General features: G+C 43.3%; 1 protein-coding gene across 3 annotated transcripts in view; it reads left to right on the top strand.

Annotated features, from left to right (window-relative positions):
• Positions 1-22405: 22405 nt before the first annotated feature.
• MAP3K9 (mitogen-activated protein kinase kinase kinase 9) overlaps positions 22406-25342 on the top strand; it is a 75245-nt gene continuing 72308 nt past the window's right edge. For all 3 annotated transcript variants that reach the window (XM_081293291.1, XM_081293290.1, XM_081293289.1), the window contains exon 1: positions 22406-23158. In XM_081293291.1, the coding sequence (XP_081149417.1) occupies positions 22753-23158 (406 nt within the window). In that variant the 5' untranslated portion in view covers positions 22406-22752. The remainder of the gene's footprint in view (positions 23159-25342) is intronic.

Here is a 25342-nt window from a genome sequence, read left to right as displayed (position 1 = left end):
AGATTCTAACTTTCCATGCTTACATTTATTCAAATTTATATTTAGTTAGCTTTCAACCAAAAACAAAAGGGCAAAGCGTTTGCCTTGCATTTGTAAAGCCCTGGGTTCGACCCTCAGTTCCAAAAAAAAAAAAAAAGATGGAAAAATGGCAAATAAATACATGAAAAGATGATCAACATCACTAGCCATTAGGAAAATGCAAATTAAACCCACAAGAAGCTATCACTATGAATTCACTGGAATAGATAAAATTCAAAAGACGGATTGTACCAGGTGTTGGCAAGGATGTAAAACAAATGGAAGCTTCATTATTGGAGGTGGGAATACAGAATGTACAGCTACCTTGGAAAAACAGTTTTGATCAACTATTTATTTATTTATTTTTGGTACTAGGGAATGAACCCAAGGGTACTTTACCACTAAACTATATCCCCAGCCATTTTTATTTTTTATTTTGAGCCAGGATCTCGCTAAGTTGTTTAGGGCCTCACTAAGTGATTGATGCTGACCTTAAACTTGTGATCATCCTGCTTTAGCTACTGGGTTGCTGGAATTGAGGTGTGTGCCACTGCGCCTGGCTTGACAGTCTCCTTAAAAGGTAAACATACATGTACCATGTAATCCAGTTGTTCCATTTTCTAGGTATCTACACAGGGGAAATGAAAGCATATCTCCACAGAAAGACTTGTACATAAATGTTCACAGCAGCTTCATAACCCCAAATTGTTAACCTGCATTAATTAGTCTACTGCTGCTGCCACAAGAAAATGTCACAGACTCTGTAGCTCAACAAGTAGAAGTCTATTTTCTCACAGTTCTGGAGGTCAGAAAGTCCAAGCTTCTGGCAGGGTTCCTGTTCTGGGCCTCTTCCCAGCTTGCAGAGGGCTGCTTCACATGACCTATCTTCTGAATGTGCTGTGTGAGAGAGAAAGAGAGAGAGAGAAAGAGACTTTGCAGCAGCTTCCACCAGGGCCCTCTGGGTATACTCTTGCAGTTTTAGAAGATGGCACCAAGCTGAATGTGATTGGCTGGATCAAGGTACCATTCTGGCAAGAGATGTCATCTTAGATCATCCAGTTCCTGTCAATCTACCGGCTGACCACAGGCTGATGAGTGACTCCAGGTAAGAATAGCAGAACTGCCCAGGTGGGCCCAGGCCAAGGTGCAGAGTCATGAGCAAATACATGGTTATTATTTTAAATGCCCAAGTTTGGGGGTAGCTTATTATGCAGTGAGAGATGGCAACAATGGTGACCTAAGGACCAGCCATTTGTGGACTCTAAGGCAGTTCCCAGCATACCCGTAAGACCTGTTTCTACTGTTTGCACTGCTTTGCTCTAATATTGGGAAAATTGCTGACCATCCATACCTTGATTATTTTGCTCTTCAAACAGGAATGTCATCACGTATTTCAGAGGAATGTACTGGGAAAAATATGTTCTTCTAGGATGTTTCTATGTAGAGTTGGCGAGAGTGAAGTTTGCCTCCCTATTTAGTAAGTGGGTCTATTTTGATAGCTTCAGTGATAAGCTTTCCCTGTTAAGACTGTCCCTGAATAGACTCAATTTCAGGCTACTCTGGTTTTTACTAGCAGTCTTCAAACTATCCCTTTTGTTTCTTCTCTTTTACCTGCTCAGGGACTCCTCCTTTTCCCTCCCTGTGTCCTTCCTATCATCTGTGGGACAGGAGACCTAGGATGATGTTGCAGCCTATGTAGGTTTCATCCTATTTATTTAGGAGAGGTTACACCTTCTTTCTTTCTTTATTTAAAAAAAATTAATGTTGATGAACCTTTATTTTATTCATTTATTTATATGCGGTGCTGAGAATCAAACCCAGTGCCTCATACGTGCTAGGCAAGTGCTCTACCACAGAGCCACAACCCCAGCCCTCTTATTTCTTATTTTTTTTTTAAGTTTTTATTTGTTCTTTTTAGTTATTCATGACAGGAATATGTATTTTGACATCTCATAAATGGATTACAACTTCTCATTTTTGTGGTTGTACATGATGTGGCGTTACACTGGATGTATTTATAGAAGAACATAGGAAAGTTATGTCTGATTCATTCTATTGCTTTTCCTATTCCCATCCCCTCCCACTTCCCTTCATTCTCCTTTGTCTAATCCAGTGAATTTCTATTCTGCTCCCCCTTATTGTGAGTTAGCATTTGCATGTCAGAGAAAACATTTGGAGGTTGTATCTTATTTCTATTTCTGGCTCCTAGCAGTGTGCCCTACCTGTATTTGGTGCTGGGTAGATGCTGAATAATAGTAGTATTAAACTGTCAATTCTTAGGTAGAAGGGCCCAAACAAGGTAAAGATTTAATTATGTCATTTAGAGAGAGAAACTGCCCATTAAAGGGGTCATCTGCTGAGGCCAGAGTCTAGAATGGATACAGCAAAGGACTTTGCAAGAATTGAGTTGGCTCTTTGATTAGGCAAAGTTAAAGCAAGTGGTGGTCTGTTACTCTAGGGGAATGAAGTCAACAGGGCAAGTTCATGGCTAAGTTTGGTCTCACCTATTATGTGGATGATGTGGGAAAAGGGTGGAAGAGTATTTATTCATTGAGGGCCAAGGACCCCCAATGAATAAAGGGATCTAGTAATAGCCAACCTACATATCTTTTGGGGTTTAACATTATTTGATACTTCTAATGCCTGAGATGGTCCCAGTCAAGATCGAGGTCTGGCATGGTAGCAAGCAACCACAGCCCCAGCTACTTGGCATGCTGAGGTGGGTGGATCACTTGAGCCCAAGACTTCAAGACCAGCTTGGGCAACACTGAAAGACCTTCATCTCAAAACAAACACACACAACACAACAAGTCCAACAAGCAGAAAGGAACATCATGGTTCCCCAAGGAGCAGTCAAAATTGAGGTTTTCCTATTCCCATCCCCTGGAATAAAAATTGGGTTCAACACCAGGCTGGCATGGGCAAAATTAAGGGTGGAAATCTAAACCTCCTGCCCTAGCCACATAGAACTCCTAGAGTGCTTGGGAGCAATAATCAAGCGTATGGGAAAAACACAGATCAAACTTCAGAGGACAGGCCTGGGAGGGGTGGTAGCACGTGGTAAGATCCAGAGCTGCGTTCTGGCCTAGCTTAATGGTGGGTGAGGCAACCTCTTTCTTTTTCCTGTACATCCTGATGTTTTGTCTGATAAAGAATGTGGGGGAGTAGAGCTGAAGAATTGGGGTACAAATCCTCATTCTACCAACTGGTAATGTATAGGGTTGTTACAAGGCCTAAATGAGATCTCCATGTAACGAGGTCAGAACGATAGTTGGTATAGAGTGATGGGTCAATAATTGTTGGCCATGTGCTTTCACAGGTGTGGGCAAGGATGGCACAGGGCCCTGAAATCTGTCCTTTAATTCAGTTGTGGCCCCTCAGGCAGCAATGGCAGATTCTTTGGCTTTCCCTCCTTGAGGCACTTGGAGTGGAAGAGGACTGGAGCTTTGTCATGACCTCCATCGACAGCAGGTCCCACTGCCCACGGCAGTGTTGCCAGAGGGTGTCGTGGTGTCCCAGGTGTGAGCTGTCTCTGGCAGCCTATCCTAAAGCCAATGACCAGGGGTAGTGGTGGTGTCCTTCAGCCTCATGGTGGCTTTCTTTGTCCCAGGTTCAAGGTTAGCACAGAGACACATGGGAAGGATTTAGGACTATGACCAGCAGTAGCCCCCAGACAGGAAAGAGGTCCACTTTTGGGGGGAAAAACTGGACTCAAGCTGTTTGATAGGACAGTAAAAAGAAATGTGACTCTGCCTTGCATCCCTTGGCTGGAGTGAAGCAGCTTGATTCATTATTCTGAATTCCCTCTACTAGACACAGTGGTTCTCAGAGTGTGTCCTGGACCACCAGCATCAGCACTGCCTGGGCACTGGGAGGAAATGTGGAATCCTAAGTCCCACTTCAGACCCCCCGAGTCAGAAGCTCTGGGGCCAGCCATCTCAGCTTTAACGAGTCCGCAGGGTGATTCTGGTACTTTTGAAAGCTGGAGAACCACTGGTGTATGACATCCTCACCAAATGGTTGTCTGTCCAACCTTTGCTTAACCTCTTGTGATGGGAAGCTTGCTATCTCTGGGCAGGCTCCTTAAACACACCTTGCCCCAATCAAATTTCCTGTCATTTCCTCTTGCTGGTTTTGATTCTACCATGATTGAGTCACTTTAGTGAGTTAAAAAATATCTACCACCGTCAAGTACCAAGAAGCTGACTTTGTTTATCTTCTTATTAGTTTAAATTTGGATGTGCATGGTATTATGTGATTGGGATTTTATATCGCTACTGACACACAATTTACATAATGTGTAGATCTTGCATATTAGTGGAAGCAAATACTTTGGGGGTTTCTGCAGGCAGATAGTTTGTTGAAAATGTATTGCTTAGCAAAACGTTTATATAGAGAGATTAAAAAATTCTTATATTTAAAGAAAACAAATTGTAGTCTGAAAGGAGGCTTAGAATAGTGGAAAGAACTCTGTTCTGGTAATAATAAGTTCTAAGGTCTGGTTCTAGATCTGCTAATACTCAGCTCCATATTATTGGTCTAATAGTTGGGATTCTACAAGTCTTTCTGTAGGAGGCAACTTCTATGATATTAGGAATACATTTCTGAGAGAACTATGTTGACTAGAAAGAATATATAATGTCCATTAAGGACATTGATAACAACAACAACAAAAAACTTGGGCCTATCTCTCTCTTAAGATGGGGTCTTGCTCTGTTGCCCAGGCTGATCCTGAGCTCCGGTGATCCTCCTGCCTCAGCCTCTCAAGATGCTGGGACGACAGGCGTGCCCCACCACACCTGGCTTGGGTCTGTCTCTTTAAGTACCACTTGCATCCTGGCTTGGAATCTGGGTCCTGGTCACACCCCCACCCTCTTTGGAAGGGAGCATAGGTAGCTTGGCAGAATAGAGAACAGGTGCAGAGACAGCTAACAGGGGCTTTGTAGAAATAACAGATTTGCTGTTCTGTAATAAGCTTCAACTTTCAGTCAAATGTGTAAGATTTCCACAAATAAAAGCCTTATGGTAGCTAGAGATTCATTAAGGCATGAGGTAGGCTGGGGCTGTAATTTTAGGTAGGGGAAACAATGCAGTTTTTCTCTTTTCCTTCTGTGTTCTTTACTCATCCATGACCTTTACTCCGGAAAGCACAGAGGAGCAAGGTCAAGACTCATTCGTTAAAAACAACTGATTGACTAATTTAGTTCAAAAGATGTTCATTTTTTGAGCTATGGGCAATGGATAGCTGCAGATTTAAAGGAACAACTGGGCCCAGGGACAGGATTGCCCCTGTCTCTGCAGGGCACCTGGCGAGCTTTTCTATGTGGAACTGCAGTGGGATGACCCATCTCCAATTCTCCTCTGTATTTGTAACTCAGATCAAAATTTGAATTCTCCAGAAAGAGATTTCAATTGATTAGTTTAGATCTTAGGTCCACTGTGTGGTCAGGGTGGGGGTGTCCTGTGATTAACAGCCTTGCCAGAAGAGTATGAATGGGGTGGAGACAGTTCCCCCAAAGTAAGTGTAGAAAGGGAATGAGTTTAGTGTCTATCAAAAGGAGAGACTGATGGGCAGAGAAACACCATAGTGTCCTAGGCTCCAGAACTTCTCAGGGACAGCCACTAGTGACAGCTCCATCAGGTGCCTTCCAAGTGCTCTCAGGGCACATTGGGGAATTTCAGGAGCTTTGAGAGCTGGCTGACCAGAAGGCTGCCACCCAGTGGCTGGCTGGTTTATGTCATGCAGGATAGAGTCACCTTTTTTCTAAAAGCCTTGTAAATAGTTGGCAAAGATATTCATAGCTCTTACTGGGGCTAAGGGAAGACTTCTGCTCTATATGAGTCTGAATTAAATGAGTTTAGAAACTGATTATGAATCTTTTAATTACATGTAATTTATTTATTTTTTGGTACTGGGGATTGAAGCCAGGGGTGTTTTACCACTGAGCTACATCCCCACTACTTTTTATTTTTTGTTTTGAGATAGGATCTTGCTAAGTTGCTTAAGTCCTCACTAAATTGTGATGGTTGGCCTCAAACTTGCAATCCTCCTACCTCAGCCTCCTAAGCCACTGGGATTATAACTGTGCACCACCACACTTGGCTAATTACATATGATTGAAACCTACCACAGCTATCCTCGGTAACAATGGCCGTTGTTGGGGTACTGTTTCCAGCAGGCAGAAACAGATATGAACCAAGGCCTGAATGCCAGGAAGCCTTTGTTCTCTGATTTTCCTCTTCTCTGAACCTCTGCTACATTTCTCTCCCTGCTGAAGTTTGGTCTTCTTTAATTTTCAGTCTGCCTTTTCAGAAAACAGTTCTCCATGCTTCCAGGGTTGTATGTCCCTCACTCAAGAGCCCAAACTAAGATAAAGTTCACTCCCATTCCAAACCTGGAGCAGGGACTCCAAGAGGCCCAGCCTGAGTCAGGGGTCTGCACCTGGTTCAATCAACCAAGATGGCCAAAAATGAACCTGAGGTCACAGAAGGTGACACCTCTGTTACCATGTGATGGATATAGGGACCATTCTTGGAAAAGAAGAGAAATTTTGGCAGAAAACTCAATTGGTATCTCCTACAGAAGTCAATAACATAGGATTTGCTTACACTGCAAAGTGCTTAAGAATACCAAATTTCCCTGCTTTCATTTGATTCTTGGCAACAAATCTTATGAAGAAGACAATTCATGTATGAATGTTCTTTACTTTACTCTGCTGTGGGATTACTCTACTTCTAAAATTCTTATCTGTTTTGTTTGACTTTACATTTTTGAGGGAAGAGACCATATTCTTTTTACCTTTGCATCTAGATACCCAATTCCTGACTCTGGGCTCTCTGTACATGGTGGGCATCAAATTGATGTTTACTAAATTGAATTTCTTTTTTCCAGGAGAATATTAAGCTCCAGAGAGCTAAGTGGCTTGCTTCAGGAGCTCAGTTAGAGGGACAGGACCCCAATGGTTATATGGTGGCTTGCATAAGCTTCCCAGCTGAGAGACAAGGTCTCCAACAACTCAGAGAGATTGTACTTGGAGGCAGAGGCCCAGGTTGACATCAGGAGCCTGAAATCTGCCGGCCTGCAGGAAAGCAATCCAAGTCTTTCAAGAAGTATCCTTACACCATTTGTTGAAGATGCTATCCTTCCTCCATTGCATGCTTTTAGCCCCTTTATCACATATAAGATAGTTGTAACTTTGTGGATTAGTCTCTGTGTCCTCTATTCTGTACCATCGGTCCACCCGCCTGTTTTGGTACCAGTACCATGCTGTTTTTGTCACTATTGCTCTGTAATATAGTTTGAAATCTGGTATCACTATACCGCCTGATTCACACTTCCTGTTTAGAATTGCTTTTGCTATTCTGGGTCTTTTATTTTTCCATATGAATTTCATGATTGCTTTATCTATTTCTACAAGAAATGCCGTTGGGATTTTGATTGGCATTGCATTAAACCTATAGAGAACTTTTGGTAATATCGCCATTTTGATGATGTTAGTTCTGCCTATCCATGAACAGGGTATATTTTTCCATCTTCTAAGATCTTCTTCTACTTCTCTCTTTAGGGTTCTGTAGTTTTCATTGTATAAATCTTTCACCTCTTTTGTTAGGTTGATTCCCAAGTATTTTATTTTTTTTGAGGATATTGTGAATGGAGTGTTTTTCCTCATTTCCATTTCAGAAGTTTTGTCGCTGATATACAGAAATGCCTTTGATTTATGCGTGTTGATTTTATATCCTGCCACTTTGCTGAATTCATTTATTAGTTCTAGTAGTTTCTTTGTAGACCCTTTTGGGTCTTCTAGGTATAGAATCATGTCATCTGCAAATAGTGATAATTTAAGTTCTTCTTTTCCTATTTTTATGCCTTTAATTTCTTTCGTCTGTCTAATTGCTCTGGCCAGTGTTTCGAGAACTATTTTGAATAGAAGTGGTGATAGAGGGCATCCCTGTCTTGTTTCAGATTTTAGAGCGAATGCCTTTAACTTTTGTCCATTCAGAATGATGCTAGCCTGAGGCTTAGCATAGATAGCTTTTACAATGTCAAGGTAAGTTCCTGTTATCCCTAGTTTTTCTAATGTTTTGAACATAAAGGGATGCTGTACTTTGTCGAATGCTTTCTCTGCGTCTATCGAGATGATCATATGGTTCTTATCTTTAAGTCTATTGATGTGGTGAATAACATTTATTGATTTCCGTATATTGAACCATCCTTGCATCCCAGGGATGAATCCTACTTGATCATGGTGCACAATTTTTTTGATGTGTTTTTGTATTCGATTCGCCAGAATTTTATTGAGGATTTTTGCATCTAGGTTCATTAGAGATATTGGTCTGTAGTTTTCTTTCTTTGAGGTGTCTTTGTCTGGTTTAGGAATCAGGGTGATGTTGGCCTCATAGAATGAATTTGGAAGAGCTCCCAATGAAACTGAATCCCTTTCTCTCGCCATGCACAAAAGTTAACTCAAAATGGATCAAGGAGCTTGATATTAAATCAGAGACTCTGCGTCTGATAGAAGAAAAAGTTGGCTGCGATCTACATATTGTGGGGTTGGGCTCCAAATTCCTTAATAGGACACCCAAAGCACAAGAGTTAATACCAAGAATCAACAAATGGGACTTACTTAAACTAAAAAGTTTTTTTCTCAGCAAGAGAAACAATAAGAGAGGTAAATAGGGAGCCTACATCCTGGGAACAAATTTTTATTCCTCACACTTCAGATAGAGCCCTAATATCCAGAGTATACAAAGAACTCAAAAAATTAGACAATAAGATAACAAATAACCCAATCAACAAATGGGCCAAGGACCTGAACAGACACTTCTCAGAGGAGGATATACAATCAATCAACAAGTACATGAAAAAATGCTCACCATCTCTAGCAGTCAGAGAAATGCAAATCAAAACCACCCTAAGATACCATCTCACTCCAGTAAGATTGGCAGCCACTATGAAGTCAAACAACAAGTGCTGGCGAGGATGTGGAGAAAAGGGTACTCTTGTACATTGCTGGTGGGACTGCAAATTGGTGTGGCCAATTTGGAAAGCAGTTTGGAGATTCCTGGGAAAGCTGGGAATGGAACCACCATTTGACCCTGCTATTGCCCTTCTCGGACTATTCCCTGAAGACCTTAAAAGAGCATGCTACAGGGATACTGCCACATCAATGTTCATAGCAGCACAATTCACAATAGCTAGACTGTGGAACCAACCCAGATGCCCTTCAATAGATGAATGGATAAAAAAAATGTGGCATCTATACACAATGGAGTACTATGCAGCAATAAAAAATAACAAAATCATAGAATTTGCAGGGAAATGGATGGCACTAGAGCAGATTATGCTTAGTGAAGCTAGCCAATCCCTAAAAAACAAATACCAAATGTCTATGAACAGAGCAGGGAGGAAGAGCAGGAAGAAAAGATTAACATTAAACAGAGACATGAGATGGGAGGGAAAGGGAGAGAAAAGGGAAATTGCATGGAAATGAAGGGAAACCCTCATTGCTATACAAAATTACATATAAGAGGTTGTGAGGGGAATGGGAAAATAAACAAGGAGAGAAATGAATTACAGTAGATGGGGTAGAGAGAGAAGATGGGAGGGGAGGGGAGGGGGGATAGTAGGGGATAGGAAAGGTAGCAGAATACAACAGTTACTAATAGGGCATTATGTAAAATTGTGGATGTGTAACCGACGTGATTCTGCAATCTGCATTTGGGGTAAAATTGGGGGTTCATAACCCACTTCAATCTAATGTATGAAATATGATATGTCAAGAGTTTTGTAATGTTGTGAACAACCAATAAAAAAAAGAAAAGAAAAGAAAAAAAAGAGGAAAAAAAAAAAAGAAGTATCCTTACAGGGGATTTTAGATGAGCATGTGCAGAAGGCAAGTTATTAAAACATGCAATTTTCCAGATGCATCGAAGCACACCTGTAATCCCAGCAGCTTGGGAAGATAAGGCAGGAGGATCACGAGTTCAAATCCAGCCTCAACAATTTAGCAAGGCCCTAAGCAACTTAGCGAGACCCTGTCTCTAAATAAAATGTAAAAAAAGGGCTAGGGATGTGGTTCAGTGGTTAAGTGCCCCTGGATTCAATCCCTGGTACCAGAAAACAAACAACAACAACAAAAATCAGTATTTTCTGGGGGAGTAGACTGAGCAATCATAGCTGCCTGCCATGTGAGCTTTCTTGGGGAGAAAGGAGAAAGAAGCTGAGGTAGACACTTGTCTTTGTGGGAAGCTTCCACACTACATAGCTGGAGGAGTCAAGGACACATGCAAGGGATGGGTGTGGTCTGGGAATGGTGGATGCAGAAGAGGGAGCCAACCAGAACATACTCAGACCCAGCTGAAGCTCACAAGCTACACAATCACTCCATCTATGCAGGAAGAGCTGTGACAGGAGGCAAGTGTGCCGAGGGTTATTAATAGGCACTAGAACCTATATTAATTAAGGGCAGAATAGTCACAACAAAGACACATCAGAATCCCCCACAAAAAATACCCCAAGTATGTGAAGTATTCTGAATGCAGCTCAACCACTTCAGTCGCGTTGCAGTCGGTGTATCAGCCAGCTTTCCATTGCTGTGACAAAACACCAGAGAAAAAAAGGGGGGAAGATTTCTTTTGATTTACAGTTTCCCAGGTTTCCCGTCCATGGTTGCTTGATTCCATTCCTTTGGGCTGGTGGTGGTCAGAACATTAAGGCAAGGAAGCTTGGAGAGGAGCAAAGCAGAAGGTGAGGGTGGAGAGTGGTGGGTGTCAGTGAACCACTTCCTCCAACTAGGCCCCACTCCCCAGGGTTTCCACTACTTCTCAAGTGCCATGGCTGGGGACCAAGCCTCAACACATGAGCTTTCAGGGAACATGTGGTATCATCTATAACACTGGACCAAGGGTTCAGGCAGCAGTAGCAAGAACTTTGGTTGGTGCTTGCTCAGGCTGTGTGTTGCAATTTGTGCGCAGCAAAACAGTGCACTATTCAAAAAGAAAGGAGGGAAGGAAGGAAGGAAGGGAGGGAGGGAGGGAGGATAGAGAGGAGAGAGCAGGAAGGGGTCGGGAAGGAAGGAGAGAGGGAGGGAGAAGAAGAAACACTAAATCGCTGACGTCAAAACCTAAGCTCAGGCCAACCCCTGAGGTTCCCTCTCTCCTTCCCACTTCCAGTCTCACGTCTGAATGCGGAAGTCGTGTGTTCCCTTTGACAGCAGCTCTACTGTTCACTCCCGGGGTGGAGGTGTGGAAATGGAACCTGGGGATCCTGCCTGCCCCCTGGAGGGTGCGGGGTGAGAGTTGCGGAGACCCTCCCCTTCTGCAGAGCCCCAGGGGGTTGGGCTCCAGAGGGTTGGGCTCCAGGGGGGTGGGCCCGGAGTGGGCCCGCCCACCTCAGGTGTGGGGAGGAGCAAAGGGCAGGGGCGGGGCTGCCTGTGTCACTGCGTTGTGGGTGGGGTGAAAGGGCGCCAGCATCTGCCTGCTCCGGCCTCTGCAGATGGTGAATTTTGCAGGCAGCTAAACCCCCGGCAGGTGGAAGACTTCCGGAGCCCAAACCGGGGGACTCTGATCAGGGTTGCTGAGTCGGAAAGCCACCGCTAACACGTGCCACTCCCGTTACTTAATGGCTCTGCGCCCCAGGGTGTAAACGGAGGGCTTGTGAAAAGTACCTAGTACTAGGTTTTTGATGAAGATTTGACGGGAAAGGCAAGCGAAGCTCTTGGCCTGGATCCTGACAGGCTGCTTCCCTGCCCCCCAAAAGGTTATTTTTGCTGTTTCCCCCCTCAAAGTCCGGGAGTCCTTTCACAAAGACTAGACCCCACTCCCCATGGTATCCACTACTTCTCAAGTGCCATGGCTGGGGACCAAGTCAGTGGACTCCAGGAGATACGTGAGAAAGTTTGGCTGTTCTAATACAAAACCAAGCCCCTCCGAGGAAATGGATTCTTGGTCCCTTTCCTGCTGCTATAACTGAACATCCCGAGTTAAGTGAATTATAAAGAATAACGGTTTGCTGGGCTTCTGAAGGCTGGGGTCCAACACATCTGGTGAGTCATCTGAGGGGGCCCTCTGCAGAGTCCCAGAGCAGCACAGGGCATCCCATGATGAGACTGCAAGGGTGCCAGAGAACTGGCTTTTATAACACGGCCGCTCCCTCAATAATCCCTTCAGCGATGGATGGATTAATCCATTCCGTCACTTCCCAAAGGTCCCACCTCCCAATAGTTTGGGAATCGAGTTGCCAACACATGAGTTCTGGGGAGCAAACATTCAAACCTTAGCAGATTCTAAGTGGGTGAAACTTGGGAGTCAGAAGCAAGTGCTCTTGGGTAGGTGTGTCCCTCAACCGCTTATTACTGTAAGCCCTAATAAATAACCTCTATGAGACTTATTTTTTAATTTTTTTTGTTCTAATTAGTTATACATGACAGCAGAATGCTCTTCCATTCATCGTACACAAACAGAGCACACATTTTCACTTCTCTGGTTGTACAGAGGTAGGGTCACACCATTCGTGCAATCATACATGTCTCATTCCACCATCTTTCCTATCCCCATGCCCCCTCCCCTCCCCGTCCTCTCCTCCCTCCTTTTTGCCCAATTCAAAGTTCCTCCACTCATCCCATCCCCCTCCACACTATGGATTAGCATTCACTTATCGGAGAAAACATTCAGCCTTTTTTTTGGGGGGGGCGGGGATTGGCTTACTTCGCTTAGCATGATATTCTCCAATTCCATCGATTTACCTGTAAATGTCATAATTTTATTCTCTTTTATTTCTGAGTAATATTCCATTGCGTCTATATACCACAGTTTCTTTATCTATTAAAGGGCATCTAGGTTGGTTCTACAGGTTAGTCCTGTGAATTGTGCTGCTATAAATGTTGATGTGGCTGAGTCACTATATTATGCTGTTTTTAAGTCCTTTGGGTATAGACTAAGGAATGGGAGATAGCTGGGTCAAATGGTGATTCCATTCCCAGTTTTCCAAGGAATCTCCATACTGCTTTCCTGATTGGCTGCACCAGTTTGCAGTCCCACCAGCAGTGTATGAGTGTACCTTTTTCCCCACATCCTTGCAACACTATTGTTTCTTGTATTCTTGATAACTGCCATTCTGACTGGAGTGAGATGAAAAACTCATTTTCTTTATTAGTAAATGTGATTAAAAAGAATATCTGTTTCATAGGCTATTTTTTTTTTTGAGGGCTTACTATGTTCTTAGTACTGCCCATGTATACCTCGCTCCTTAAAACTACTTTAGAAGGAAGGTACAAATGTTCTTCCCCCATTTTGTACTTGAGAAAACTGAGACTTAACAGAAAGGTTAGGTAGATTAATCTAGACCACACAGCAAAGTCATAACAGAAGTGAGATTGAAACCTAGGCAATGTGGTTCCAGAGTCTGTGCTTCTAATCACTATACTAGCACCTGTCTATAAAAGTGTCTCCTAAATTGTGAAACACAATTTGAATGTTGGCTGCTATTACAATCAATGGTACACTTGGTAGGTAGGTGGCTTCATCTTTGTACACATTAATTGAGGGCAGGACTCAGCGCCTAACCTACGGCCTGCTACTCAATAAGCTCTCAGTGGCTCTGCCATCCCATAATAAAATAATAAAGAAGCATATCCCATGGCTGTAAGCAATTGCACCCAGAGAACAGGCAAACATCCTAAAGGTCTGACTAATGCAGGAGACTCAGTTCTTAGATCTATGAGCAAAAAATTAACAGCTTTCAACCAGAAGAGACAGAGCCATTTAAAAAAAAATCTTCTTTGGGTAGAAATATTAAAAACTACATGCTAAATTGGAAATTTTTTTTTATTTGAGTCTGAGTGTTTTCTAATCATCATTGTGTGCATGGTAATTTTGTGGAGTTAATGTCTCTGACTCCACTATTATTACTCAATAGTTCTTTGCTGAACTCCAGACTTTGGTAATCTACTGCCTCCCTGACACGTCCCCTCGGAGGTAGAACACTGACCTCTGATTTAGCACATCTAACATTAAGCTGCTGAGATTCTCCCCCAAATCAACTTCTCCCCCTTCTCCATTAGTGGTGATGTCAGACTTTCAGTTGCTCAGGCCCAAAACCTTTTGGCCCCTTTCAATCGATCAGCAAAACGGGTTGGTCTACTGTCAAAATATATTTTAAAATTCTAGCCTCCTTTCATGATGCCCCATTGTCCCCTCCCTGGTCTCCTCTGCTCATATTTCTTGACAGGATTATTGAATAGCCCATCTCAGTCCCTGCGGTGGCTTTCTAAAGTCCACTGTGAACCCAGTAGCTGAGGGATCCTGTTACAGCCGTCTGACCACACCACTCCTCTGCTTGAAGCTCCTCAATGGCTTGGCTCAATGAAAGAGAAGTCAAAGTCCTCCTTTGACCTGAAAGGCCCCCACATGAATGAGACCCCCAAAGCCTCGAGCAGCTCTCACTACCCTTGAGCTCTCATTCTGACTCTTTTTTTTTTCCCCTGGAACATTTTCCTGCTCCAGGGTCTTTGCACTGTTCTGCAAGCTTGGCTGAGTGCTCTTCCTCCATACCTGTATGGCTGGTTTGCTCAATTCTTTCAGGTCTTATTTACCTCATCAAGGAGACTTCTCTGGTCACTCTGAAATGTAACTCCTTCCAGCATTTCCTATTTCCCTTCCCCATATTTCTTCCTTTTTTATATTTACCCCTTTCAAATGTTATATTTTGCATTATACTTGCTTATGTTATCTGTTTCCCACATTGCAACATGAGCTTTATGAGGGGATTTTTGACTATTTTGTTCACTATTATAACTGTAGTGATTTTCTTTCTTTCTTTTTTAGGGATTGAACCCAGGAGTGCTCTACCACTGATCTACATCCTCATCCCTTTATACTACGATACAGGGTTTCACTGGGTTGTGAGGCTGGCCCTCAAACTTGAGATCCTCTTGTCTCAGCCTCTCAAGTTGCTGGAATTACAGGCATGCACCACCTCTCTTGACTAACTCTAGTGATTTCCTACACATAGTATTCATGTGTAAAAATACTTGCTGAATAAATTAGTGAATACAATAAAAAAAGCAGGGACCCCCAAATTAGCTATGGACCCTTTCTTTAGCAAGTTATATATCCTGTCTAGACTTTGTTTCTTTGCTTGTGAGATTGAGGAGCAGATGTCCCTGAGTTAACCTGAAAAGCTGGGAGAAGTTGTGGTGAGAAAAGATTGAAGATTTTGGTTCAAAATCCAGTAGTATTACTTGTCTAGGTCTTAGTTTCCTAACAAATTGAAAGGGTTCCACCCAGCGACCACTAGGAAAAAATGTAAAATCAAAGAGGCGCCATACCTCTCAAAACCACACGGTGGCGCATTTGTCTACCATTGTCTCTAAGAGGGTTTTGCTGTGCCAAGTCCATTACCAAACTGCTTCCGCTACTGTAAAATAGTACTGTTCAGGGACAACGTTAAGCCTTGCTGCTATCTCAGATTTTATTGGTCAGCTACATAGCAAATAACAAAAATCTCTGAATTGATATTGCTTCAGATAAGAAGGCATGTATCTCAGAAACAAAACAGTGAGTTGAGGTTTGAGCTTAAGGCTTTCTTACCAATATGATTTAATGCCCAAGGTTGAAAAGTTGAAGAATCAAAAGAGGAAGTCTTTCCTTGGTGCTAGGAGTGCAGCACCACACTATGCGAAATTAGTCCACAAGTCTGTCTGCATCCAACCAAGAAGTTCCTTCCATGAGGTAGGAGGGATAGGGAATGCATGGCATATTTGGATTCCAGGAACCTATGTTTACTTAGAAGAAGTTTGAAAGCACTGAAAGATTAAAAAAAAAAAAAGACTGTGAACAGTTCATGACACCCAATGAGCCTGCAATTAATAGTAGCTGTTATCATTATTACTATCACTGTTATCGTTATTATTATCACTGTCATCTTGAATCTGGGTTTTTTCTTTCCTCTACTATCTCTTCAGATAACAATAATGCTTTCAGTTGAAATTTGTCATAGTTAAAAATGATTTTGTAGTTCTTTATTTCAGTTACAGAAGTATAATGTGGTTATTTTAATTATATGGGAAATAAAAGTAAAATGAAGGAAAGAAAAATTGCCCATATTCTACCACTTTGCCCAGACAGTTAAGATTTTGATGCTACACACACCTACACTCACATTTGTGATCATATTGCATAAAAGCTTTTCCACTACTTTTTCATTTACCATTATATTTTGCGAATTTCCTTACACTGAAAACTTTTATACTCATCATGGTTATTAACATACTGTTCTTTTTTGGGAGCCTCTTTTATTATTATTTTAATTGACAAATAAAAATTGTATATATTTATACTATCATGTGATGTTTTGGATATGTATATACATTGTGGAATGGCTAAATCAAACTAATGAATATAGTAATGACTATGTTTATCTCCATATTTTTTTTGTGTGTGTGTGGTGAGAATGCTTAAAATCTACATTCAGCAATTTTCAAGTTTACAATAGATTGTTATTAATTATGTTCATTGTGACATACAACAGATCTCTTGGGTTTATTCCTCTTTCCTAATTGAAATTTTGTGTGCTTTGATCATCATCTTCCTAATCCCTCCAGTTCCCAGCCTCCCACCATTTTACTCTATTTCATGAGTTCTTTTTTAGAATCCCAATATAAGTGAGATTGGTATTTTTCTTTTTGAATCCAACATACTTTTCTAACTAGAACATTTGTACATTTTAATAGTAGACAATACTAAATAGCACTGGGCAAAGAAAATCATTCTTCTAATCCCATCATCTCAATTGGAGTTGATTGCTCTTTGCATTTTGATGTATTTCCCTCAATAATGTTAATGCACATATATTCCACAAAATTAGGACTACATTACGTGTGTATTTTTCCTCTTGATTTATCCAATTTATATTTTTAAATTATTTTACTATTATAACAAATATGATTTTTTTCTTTTCACTTTATGTGATTATTTTCCCAGTCATTACACAGCCTTCACAAACCCTAATTATAGGGATAATTGCTTTAATGGAATCTCTCTCATTTGATTGACCTTTTGGGAGTCCTTGACTAAAAGGCTTAAATGAAGTCCTTGCAGACCCTGCGTGGTCATAAGCAATGTAATTTCATAGAGAGCTGTCCCAGGGGCTCACTATGCCACCAGATTGGCTGAAGCAGAAATTCTGTCTGACCTCACTTCTTGATTAAAGGCTCTGACCATTATTAAGCTGGCTCTCTAGAGACGTGACATTCTAAAAGCCCCCATAGTCTGTTCCTTTTCTGAACAAGGCTTTCATGGGAGCTAGGAGAAGAAGAAAGGAGAGAAGATTTCTTACCATTTTGATGGTAATTTTAAAAATTTATTATTATTATTATTATTATTATTTTAATATGGTTGCTGAGGATCAAACCCAGGGCCATGCGCCTGCTAGTCAAGTGCTCTACCGCTGAGCCATAACCACAGCCCAATACTTTTTTTAATACCTTTATTTTATTTATTTTTTTTAATGTGATGCCGGGGATCAAACTCAGTGACTCATGCATGCTAGGCAAGCACTCTACCACTGAGCCACAACCCCAGCCCCAAGCAGTATTAATTCTGAACAGATAGGAATTAAAATACTATCAATTGCAATAAGCACATTTACAAACTAATTGAGCACTTATACATTGAGTACTTTCAGGAGACCCTTTAATTCATCGAATCCTTGCAACAACTCCATTTTACACACCCTTGTTTTATGGACAATGAAGTGGAAAGATGGAGTAGCTCACCTAAAGACATGCATGCCTAGGTGGTCAGGAATCTGAACCTAAGTCTGTTTGGCTCCGAAATTTCTATTCCATCAGCTCCATTGCGCACTCCCTCAAACCATTCACTTAGAATTGTATTTGGTGCAAATGGACTTTATGAATTAGGAACTAGGACTCTTTTCCTGAAATGTGAGAATGAGGTGGGTGGGCTGACTTCTTTAGAAAAGGTCAATGTCTGCTACAGGAATTTTAGACCAAAGGGCTGATTTAAAATATTTCCCAAGGGAACCAAGAGGAGAGTGACTTTCATTTACTAAGTCATATTTTAGGCCAAAATAATATTAAATAATAATAACTAGGTGCTACATTCTGCACTAAGCACCTAACATCTATCATGCCCCTTAATCATTCCAGGAGGCCAGAGAAACAGGTATTATTATCCCTAATTTCCCAGATGAGGGATCTGGGGCACAGGGGGGTAAACTTGTCTAACAGCACACAGTAAGCATGGATTCAGATTAATCAGAACCCAAGGCCCCACGTTCGTGCCCCCCAGTCTATATTGCTTGCTAGCTTTCTCTCCCTCTGGGGTTCTGGGGGTGATTCAGGAAGGAAAGAAATACACTGAATATTTACCGGGTGCCAAGTAGCATGCTTTTGTATGTCTTGTCTCATTGAATCCTATACACATCCATAAAAAGCAGGTTCTCTTATTACAGCTATTTCAAAATGAGGAAATTGGGGTTCTAAATGGTGTGGTGCACAAAGTCACATGTTTTTTAAAGGCTAGAGCCAGGATGCACCAAGACTGTCTCACCTAAGTCTACTGCCAACTTGCATCACGATTGCCATTATTTTCTCCCTGCTCGGTGCTATACTTTTCAGGGTGGTGGAGAAAATTTTTCTTTTTTTGAATGACAATTGTCAACCCCTTGCCTCAGGAACCTAATAGGAGTCCACCTAGATTTCAAAGTCTCTTAATAACCTGTCCTTCCATTATTTCATTCGTTTCATCCCTCCTCCCCCCACTCTCTCCTCTCCACTGGCTGGAATTGCTATCACTCGACCTTTTACATTCATTTCCATTCTCAGGCCTCCTAGTTGACAGACATCGCTCAATGGCCAACTTCAGCATCTCATCATTCAGGTTCCATCTATGCCAGTCCTCACTTGCAGCCCTGATCAAAAGCTTTCATCGATAACCCTTTATCTGCTCAATGTACCCAGACTTCCCAGGCTGGCATTCCAGCCAGTCATTCAGTTGCAAATATGTGCTGAGAGTTAATTATGTGCCAGACACTCTCCAGGTGCTGGGAGAACCACCAAGAACCGGACAGACCGGTCAGGTCACTGCCCTTAAGGTGAACACACTTGGTATTAAATAATTACAAATAATCAATTAAATAATTACTAGTATGAATCAAGTAATTACCAGGCCCTCTACCATCTGGTCTCAGCCTATCTTTTCAGAGTTTTTTCTCACCCTTTCGAGTCATCCAAATGGGCTGACCTTTCCAGGCTTTCCCACCTCTGAGGCTGTGTCTGCTCCCTCCTTCCTTTTCTGAACACAAGCGCTTTCCTGCTTCACCCAGAATCCTTCCAGGACCAGTTCTGCTTCTGCCTCTTCCAGGAAGCCCTGCCAGCCAACTCAAGCCTGAAGGATCTCCCCTCATTTCAATTCCTAGCACTTATCCATTCAACAGATATTTACTGAATGACTTGTTGGAATGTTTGATGAGTGACTCTTCATGAGATCCTAAACACATGCTAAGACATTAAAGATTTAAATGGTACAGGGAGTTACCGTTTTCTTATTCATAGGGATCACAGATTGTTTTCTTCTTTTCCTCTTTGCGGGGAGGGAAATCCATGAAACTATGTAGTAGATCATATAAGATTACAGATGAGCAAAATGATAATAAAAAATGATTCAGTTACTTGTAATCCTACTAAAGAGACCTACTATTGACATTTTTCTTTCCAGCATTTTCTCTTGCTATTTCTCTCTGTCTACACCCAGTTTGTAAAACTCCTTTTCCCCCCAGATTATAGTTTTATCAAGAAATCTTTTTTTCTTATGGTCTTTTTAAAAACATAAAGTACCTTTACCCTGAATCCTAGACTTTCTTCTACTTGGGTATGAAATGGTTTTTGTCTTAAACAAAACCTAGTTGATAGACATTGTTCAATGCAGTAATACACACATATAATCCTAGCTAGATTAGTGGTAGAGGATCCCTTGGTTCAATCCCTAGTACCAGGGGAGTAAAGTGGGTGGGCTAGGGACATAACTTAGAGGTAGCCTATCATGTTTGAGGCCCTGGATTCAATCCCCAGTACAACAACAACAACAACAACAACAACAACAACAAAATACCAAAACCGAAACGAACAAAAAACCAAACCAAAAACCCCAAAACCTAGATAATCTACTGAGACTCATCCATCTTTTCTAATTCATTGATCCTATGTACAGTAAGAACTCAAACATTATTTCAGAGCATTTATTTCAGGAAACCTTTCTCTTGACTTTTTCCCCTCCTCTGGTGGTACTGGGAGTTGAACCCAGAGCCTTGTGCATGGTAGGCAAACACTCTGCTACTGAGCTATATACTTAGCCATTTTTATTTTGAGACAGGTTCTCACTAAATTTCTCAGACTATGTTCCACCTGAGTAGCTGGGATCACAGGCATGTGCCACCACACCTGGCCCAGGAATCTTAAGACCTATTCTGGATTCTCTTTTGTTTTGTGGTACTGGGGACTCATGGCTTTGTGCATGTTAGGCAAGTGCTCTACCACTGAGCCTCATCCCCAGCCTGTATGCTCTTTTGAACAACACCATTTCACCTCTTTTATTTAAGACTTATATGTGTGGATTGCCTAGGTTTACAGTGTAGCCACATTCATGGGTGAGGAGCCAGGTTCCATCAATGCCAGTCCTTACTTGCAGCCCTGAGCAAGACCTTTCAGCAATAACCCTTTATCTGCTAAATGTACCCAGACTTCCCAGAATGTGCAGACTAGAACACAGGGGATCTTCTGGTCCACGCCCCCACCTTAAGGATGAGTGGGGCAGTACATGTTAAGCACTTGCCTAAGCTCATATCTGCCTGGTTATTTTTCCAAATTGTTTCAGTTTTTCTAATAATAAACTCCATACTAAATTTACACAAAAGAGTAGTCAGTGAAGCACTAACTCTTGCTAAATAAATCCTATCTATCTCCAAAAAGGAAACAGTAATGCAGTTTGGTAGATACCAGGCTTGTTTTGAAATAAAAGAGAACTTTTCTTCTTAGAAGTCAACATTGCTATGATAGGATTAAAGCACAGAAGAAACATTAGGGGCCACCTATCTATTTCTTTCTTTATGTTTGAAAAAACAGTATAACAAAGGGATGTAGGGAAGGGTTGGCCTTTGAGAATGAGTGGCAGCACAGGTTTTATGTCTGTTCTGCTTGATCTGATCTCTTTACATGTCACCATGATCCAAGATGGCAATTTTACTAATCAAGAGAAACCCAAGGATTGTCGAAAAGTTAATTATCTTCAGAGACACCAACCCCACTTCATGACTGCTTTCCCAGCCGCAGTGTGAAGCCCCAGTAAGGTGGTCTCTCACCTTTCTTTTCTTTCTTTAAATTTTGAGACAGGGTCTCGCTAAATTGCTAAGGCTGGCCTTGAATTTGGGATCCTCCTTCCGTAGCTTCCCAAGTACCTGGAATTACAGACCTAAGCCACAGCACCTAGATAGTCTTTTGCCTTTCTGAATTTTAAAACAATGACGGTATTGGAATTTCTTCTTACAGGAACCCCAAAGGGAGAGCCGTGCGCAGTCTTCATTGAGGCGAGAAGTGTAGTTTCAAGAGTTCTTCTAATGAACATTCCAGTGGTCCTGAAAGGCTTAACTAGGAGATGAAAGGCTCTGGGGTAGGGGTGGTGGGGGCGGGTTTGGGGTAGTATGAAAGCTGATCCACCAGGTTGCACTAGGGTAGAGGCAGATCTCAAGAGGTAGAGAAACAACTAAAAAGGAAGCTGGAGAAGACAGCTCTCTCCGGGGTGCAACCCAGTTCCTTTCTCCTCTGCTCACTTTCAAAAGACCCTTTAGGATGAAGAATACCGGTGCTGCCCAGTGGGGCCCCTACCCACCCATGGTAAACAATGGGAGCGTCTTCCCTTCCAGCCTTTTCGCTCTGAATGAACTCTCGGCGTTACCTTTTAGGACCCACCTTCCCTCCTCACACACCCAATGAGGCCGGAGCCTCTTCCTGCCGGTGTTCAACTCTCCCAGGATATGGACAGGTGCCGTGGACCAATGGTCGGAGCTGCGGCGGGCCAACGGGAGACAGCGCTGGGTCAACCTGGGGTTTGAGAATAGCAGAGCCCGCAGAGGGGGGCGGTGCGACAAAGGCGCAGGGGGTGGAGGGACCTGGGAGGCGGCCGGCGAGGCTGCCCCAACCACGGCGAGAGGAACCTGTGGACTGGCCGCCGCCGCCAATGGGAGAGCGAGCTGGTACGGGGGCGGGCCCGGGGCTGACGGCACCGCCCCCGGGTCCGCAGGGTTGGGGCGGAGCCAGGCCCGCGTCAGGTGGTCCCGGGCGTGCGGGCGGCGCGGGGGGCGGGGCGCGGCGCGGCGCGGGGCGGAGAGGGGAGCGGCAGCCGGCGGGCGGCGGCGGGCACCGGCAGCGCTAGCAGGTACCGGCGGCTGAGGAGGTGAGGCCGCCCCCGGGGGCGAGCGGGCAGGCGGGGAGTCCGGCCCGCCGCGCCCCATGCTGCGGTGAGCGTTCGTGCTCGGCGCACTTGTCTCCCCGCCGCGCCAGCCCGGGCCAGCCAGCTCTCCCCGCCCCGCCACCTCGGGCCCTACCTGCGGCCGCCGTCGGGGGAGGGGGGTCCCCCCAACTCTGCGGAGCCGCATGAACAATAGGCGGCGGCGGCTCCTGCGGGCGGCGACAGCCCCGCACCCTATGGATCGGCCGCTCCATGGAGCCCTCCAGAGCGCTTCTCGGCTGCCTGGCGAGCGCCGCCGATGCCGCCCCGCCTGGGGAGAATGGAACTGGGGCCGGGGCCGAGGAGGAGGAGGAAGAAGAGGAGGAGGCGGCGGCGGCGGCCGCCCCCGGGGAGCTGGGCTCCGAAGCACCGTTGCCCTACTGGACGGCCGTGTTCGAGTACGAGGCGGCGGGAGAGGACGAGCTGACCCTGCGGCTGGGCGACGTGGTGGAGGTGCTGTCCAAGGACTCCCAGGTGTCCGGCGACGAGGGCTGGTGGACCGGGCAGCTGAACCAGCGGGTGGGCATCTTCCCCAGCAACTACGTGACTCCGCGCAGCGCCTTCTCCAGCCGCTGCCAGCCTGGAGGCGAGGACCCCAGTTGCTACCCGCCCATTCAGTGTAAGATGAAGGCGGGGCTGGGGATCCGGCGGGGAGGTGGAAGGATGGAGCCCTGGGGTGGTGGAGGAGGAAGGGGAGCCCTTCGGGAGGTTTGTTAGGGGTGGGGAACCTGGATAGGGAATGATTGACCGGGGTATGGGTGGATGCGCGCGCTCTGGGGCTCGGGGTCTATTAGTTGATGCGGTGGATAAGCTAAGGAAGCCCCAGGCTTTGCCCGGAACTCAGGGGATTGGACTTCTTAACCTTCATCTGACTACCTTAGCAGCAGCTTCTGGTTTCCACATCCTGAAACCCCAGCATGAAAGTCTCCCCATTTCCCGATCCTTTCCTCTTCCAACTTGCCCTCCAAATCTGGAAAGATTTCAGGCAAGCTGATGGTTACTGTCTTAACCTTAGTTTCCAAGTCAGGGACCTTGCCGACCTCTTCAATGGGCTGTCCCCGCCTCTTAAAGGTATTTGCTTTGAGAGAGATGGAGGTGTCTCCGGAAGGGCTGGGCTGGCTCACAAGACCCGGAAGCGTGTGTGAACTCAGGGCCAAGTGTCTTGTTGATTTCTGGGATCCTAATCCTGTATCTCAGAAGTTGTACCATTAGGAGTCTCACTGAATATTGTGCTAAGAAACAGGGGAGGGCAAGTGATTGGTGGAGAAATGATTAGAAGGGGAAAAGTATGTCGTTCCCCTTGAAAAGTTAAGAAGCACAGGTACAGTGGCTAAGTCCCAGTCACTCTTTAGACAATACATTTTCTGTTTTCTTCTCACCCTAGATCCTTGCCTATATTTGGAATTGGCTAAATCTCAATTGTCCTGGTTTTCATCAATTTCCCAGGAGCCCCCCTGTTCCACACCCTGTAATGAAATTTCCTTTGTTTTTTTTCCAAAGAAGTTAAATTACTATTAAAATCCCTTAATCAATTATACTTTGTTATTTTAGAAGAAAGGTGTAAATACCTCCTAGTGCAGTTTACACTGTTTTGTATTTGAGAATTTACATAATTTCCTCCCTGTTACAATGTATTGCTAATATATATTGATTACTGCTTATTCCATATTTTATATACTTAGCATCTTAGTTGACTTAAAAAATCATTACCAAGGGCTGAATTTGAGTAGTCTTAAATTTTCATTCATAAGTTATCTTCTTGTCCTGTAACTTATTTTCATCTGAACACTTGTGTTACTTTGTCTTAAGATGTGTTTTAAATACTAGCACTTAATGTCAAAAACATAACCTCTTTCCTTGTTTTTCTGTTTTTCTTTTGGTGGTTTGACTGTTAAAGTAATATTCAAAATTTCACTTCTTGTTCTTTCTTTTCCCTCTCATTCAATTTAAAACTTCATCTTGATCTTTATAATGGCTGTAGGTGGCAAATTACTTTAAATTGTTTCTGGGTGCTACATCTTCTTGGCTCTGGTATTGGTAAGTTGAGGGCCATGCAAAGGTCCTGGCATAGTGTTTTGAAATAGTATTGAAGATGAATGTGGCCATATGTTGGAAGACATACAAATAGTCTGGCATGTTAGAAAACAGTGTAATTTTAAATGTAAGTCAAATTTTTGTGAGTTAAAAATTCTATGATTTTAATTTTAGGGACAGCTAATGTCAGAGTAGAAGAGTTCTGTGAAGGTCATGAGCAGGAGCTCAGTTTCTTCAGTGTCTTGTCCTCATGGCTGTCCACACTTAGGAGTGAATGTGTCTTAGAGAGCCAGACATGTCAACAGTGTTCTTACCTACAGGAGCTCTTTTCCTGAAAGGTGGCCTGACCTTATCTTTTTTTGTAGCAAAAGTTACCTTGGATAGAATGGATTCCTAAATCTAGAACCCAAATGATGGGAAAGAAGGCAGAACTTTATGCTTATTGAAAGAATTGACTTCAAGAACATGGTGTTTGAAAGTCCCAGTAAGTGCTCTTATTTGGCCTCATTTGGATCTCTTATCTTGACTGAAATTAATTCTTGATAATTCAGAAACTTTAATTCCAGTCAAAAACTGATTATTGAGTATCTAAGGAATGATAGATACTGTGTTACATGCCAGGGAATAAAGAAATGATAAGATATGAGGTGCTTATAATTTACATGAGGGAAATTGGTGGTGTAAATGTAAAATGTCAGTGTGGTACTTTGATAAGGACATGTACATCTCTTATCTGCATGCTCTGTCCACCAGTTCAGTTAGGGTCACT

Source organism: Spermophilus citellus, assembly GCF_964194105.1.
Source record: "Spermophilus citellus genome assembly, chromosome: 4".
NCBI classification, from domain to species: domain Eukaryota; kingdom Metazoa; phylum Chordata; class Mammalia; order Rodentia; family Sciuridae; genus Spermophilus; species Spermophilus citellus.
Note: the sequence above shows the minus strand (reverse complement) of the source record. Positions and strands in the feature narration are given on the sequence as shown.